The 3,749-nt window shown below is 40.6% G+C and overlaps 1 protein-coding gene across 1 annotated transcript; it reads right to left on the reverse strand.

Annotated features, from left to right (window-relative positions):
- Window positions 1-1,948: 1,948 nt before the first annotated feature.
- On the reverse strand, window positions 1,949-3,319 carry CCDC160 (coiled-coil domain containing 160). The gene has a single exon (XM_060249556.1). The coding sequence runs from the start codon at window positions 3,306-3,308 to the stop codon at window positions 2,340-2,342; it is 969 nt and encodes a 322-aa protein (XP_060105539.1). The 5' UTR covers window positions 3,309-3,319; the 3' UTR covers window positions 1,949-2,339.
- Window positions 3,320-3,749: the final 430 nt, after the last annotated feature.

Here is a 3,749-nt window from a genome sequence, read left to right on the forward strand (position 1 = left end):
ACTTCTCCGATGCAGCCCAGAATTCCCCCTGAAGTTTTGTTCTTGGGAAACGGGACCTCCACAGGGATTCTGACTCCAGGAAATTCCTGGATATTTGGGTTGTACATTCTGGGGAGGATAAAGTTTGGGGAGGGGAGGGGAGGGGCCTCAGCAAGGAATAACGCCATACAGTCCACACTCCAAAGTAGTCATTTTCTCCAGGGAAACTGATCTCTAGTCTGTAAATGAACTGTAATTCCAGGAGATGACCAGGCCTAACCTGGAGGCTGGGAACACTATGTGTGTGTACTGTAATTAGGGTTGCAAACTCTGGGCTTGGAAATTCCTGGAGATTTGGGGGAAGAGGGGGGTTGGGGGAGGAGATGGTCCTCAGCAGGGTATAATGCCACAAAATCTACCCTCTGAAGATCCATTTTCTCAAGGTAAACCGATCCCTATTGTCTGGAGAGCAATTAAATTCTGGGAAATCTTCAGGTTCTGCCTGGGAGATGGCAATCATGTCACCTGGGACAGCATGAGGGGGCTATTAAAAGTCTGCCCTCTCTTGTATAGGTGGAGATAATTGGCAAGATCCAACTGCGTATCTCTAGTGGAACTGGTTGAGTACCTTAGCAGCAGTGTTCCCTCTAAGCTGAGTTAGCAGGAGCTAGCTCACAGATTTTTAGCCCCCAGCTCACACCTTTTTGTCAGGAAAAATGGCCCCAGAGCACAATAATTTATGCAGTAGCTCACAACTTTAATAACTCACAAGACTGCAGCTTAGAGGGAACATTGCTTAGCAGGCACCACAGAAAAGATCTGAGCCCTGGTGGCAGGCTGCTGCTGGCTTCACTTCCCTAAATGAACACTAGGAGAAACTGCTGTGATGAGGTAAGTGATAAGAGGTATATAATGGGAGACCGGGCTTTCCAGTGGGTTCCAGTCAGTAGCAATACTCCCTCTAAGCTGTGGAGTCCTGTGAGCAAAAAGTCTACTTTGTGAGCTACTGGCATTAATGTTGTGAGCTGCTGCATAAGTTAGTTCGCTCTGGGGCCGTTTTTTCCTGAGCTAAGACAAAAATGTGTGAACTGGAGACTGAGATCTGTGAGCTAGCTCACACTAACTCACCTTAGAGGGAACGCTGGTCAGTAATTCATAAAGGGCTTTATAGGTCAAAAACAGAACCTTGAACTGAGCCTGGAAACCAATCAGCAGCCACAACAAAACCTTCAAAGCAAACAACAAATAACAGTAGCAATCAAAAAGATTTCATAAAACAATTTACAATTCAACGTTAAGGCAAATTTGTATGTTAACGCATTATTAGTGCCCTTTTAAAAAAAAATCTCTTTATCTCACATTAGCTCTTCAGTAAGCTTCTGTATAGTTTGTTTCAGGTGGATAGCAGTGTTGGCCTGCAGTACAAGTTATTGACGGCTGTGCTGCTTTTATAACATCCAACCTGAGGAAACTTTTTGGAGTACACAAAAGCCTGCAATGCTATTTTGTGAGTACTTGATTGTTCCTAATAAGTATTATCTGGATTGTGTTTGTGATTAATATAAAGCAGGCTCAGTATTTTGTGCTAACTGAAGAGGATCCCCACATAGAATGTATGGCTGGGATCCAGTTGTTGGATGCAGTTCTTTTAACAGCCTCTCCCTTCTGACCAATGAAAGCCCAAAGCTTCATTTTTGTTCTAACTACAACTACACTAAAGACCAAGACAGGTTGGGTAAGAACTACCACCTGCTGGTCAATTGTGAAAACTGCATGTACTACTGGCAAAATAAATACACCCAGAGCAACGTGTATTAATTTTAAATGGCAAATAAAAGCATGAAGAGATAAAATCAGAGCAGAGGAATAATGGCAGTTGCTATCTTACTATTTAATGTTATGACAGAGTATGTTAATTCAGTGGGCTCTCTTAATTTTACCAATTTCATCTACAAGCAAATAACAGCATGTTAAAAACTAGTTTATCCTCCCTTTGTAAGTCCACACAATAAACAGTGAGGGATATAAAATGGTGCATTGAAACTCAGTATCCCAGACATGATTCTCTCAATAAGAACTAGTGTTCCTTGGCAAAGCTGTTCTCCTGTGGAAAAAAAAAGCTGGCTAGTATTGCAAAAAGATGACACAATCGAGGCCTGTGGCTTTAAGACTCACAAGGGTTCTCTGAGATGGAATCGAATCCAAATCCCCCACAAAACAAGATTCTTTGAAGAAAAGAGATGCTGTTTTGTCATCACAGATGAGTGCATTTTTAAAGTCCTCTCAGACCAAACAAAAAAACCCTGCAAGACTTGTCAAGATTTAGGAACCCCCCCCCCTTTTTTTAAATTGCATTTCTGTTAAAGAAAACAAATTCTCAGATTCTCAACTTGGTCAGGTGATGGCTGGGCTGAGAAATGTTTCTTAAGCATTTCTAAAGCTTTAGCATTCTGAGCATTTGTGGCTTTTTCTTCATCCAATTCCCTTTTAGCATCCTGCAGCTCTCTTTGTATTTTTCTGATTTCTGCATCATAGTGCTGTTTCACCTTTTCTACAGATAACTTATTTTCAAAATGGTGCTGTTCTTTCAGCTTCTTTAATGCTTCTTGCAAATCTTTCTTCTGTAGGTTTAAATGCAGAATTTCTCCACGTGCTTCCTGGAAGTCTGCATTCAGACTTCTGAGGCTCTCTGATTTTTGATGCAATTCTTGTTGCAAAGCTTCAAACTTAGCATCTTTTTTGAAACTTTGTTTTTGAATCTGTTCTAACTGGGCAGTCTTACACAGAGCCTCTTTTCTGGAAATGCTTAACTCTTGTTTAGTTTGGTCAAATTCTGCTACTAATTTTTTGCATTTAGCTTTAAGTCGCACCAGCTCTGTCTTTAGGAAAGACAGCTGAAATTTTAAAAAGATGCTTTCTGAATGCTCCTTGTGCATTTCTTTTCTTAAAGCTGCAAATTCCTTTGCATTCCAGATACAATGACCTCCTGTTTCCTCAGTGCTTTCTTCAGATCCAGCATCTAAATTAGCAGATCCCCAGCAGGCAGAATCTCCTCCTGTTTCCTCCTTTGAATTGTTTATCTTTGTCCCTGCTACACTTGGCTCATGTTTTTTTACAAGTTTGGAAGGAAAGTCTTTGCTATGGAACCTGCTTTCTTCTTGAAACTTGGTCATTTCCATATTGTAGAGTTCTTTCATTTTGCCTCCTCTTTCTAAATTCAGCTTTTCACATATCAGTGGCTGGGGCTGATGAGTCTGATTTAAAAAATCATCCTGGCTGAAATGAGGAGAAAACAGCGTCTCCACCCAGTGTTGATTTGAAGTTTCCATTTCAGATGCATCCACCTATGGGGGGGGGGGGGGATTAAAACCAACAATTGATGGGATACATCACGTATGACAATTTTCAAAGTTAAAGTTTGTTTTCAAAGTGAAATAAACAAAAAACTTACTCCTAAAAATAAAAGTATTGTAGCACCTTAAAGACCAAGACATTTGTCACGAATGGCTTTAGCCCATAAAAGCTTACACTGCAATGAACCTGTTAGCGTTTAAGGCACCATGAGACTCCTTTTGTTTTAGCTGCAACAGACTAACATGGCTACTCTACTAGAATACCTAAACATGCTAAAATTTGAAAGTAAAACCTTCTGATTGTAATAAGTCATTTCCAGGTGGGTGTGTACTGGACTGCCACCTTACAACCCCAAAGCGAACAGTTTAGAATATGTCTAATGTTACCTAGTTGTGGTATTACAAAATCATAATGTT

Source organism: Heteronotia binoei, chromosome 11 (assembly GCF_032191835.1).
Source record: "Heteronotia binoei isolate CCM8104 ecotype False Entrance Well chromosome 11, APGP_CSIRO_Hbin_v1, whole genome shotgun sequence".
NCBI lineage: Eukaryota > Metazoa > Chordata > Lepidosauria > Squamata > Gekkonidae > Heteronotia > Heteronotia binoei.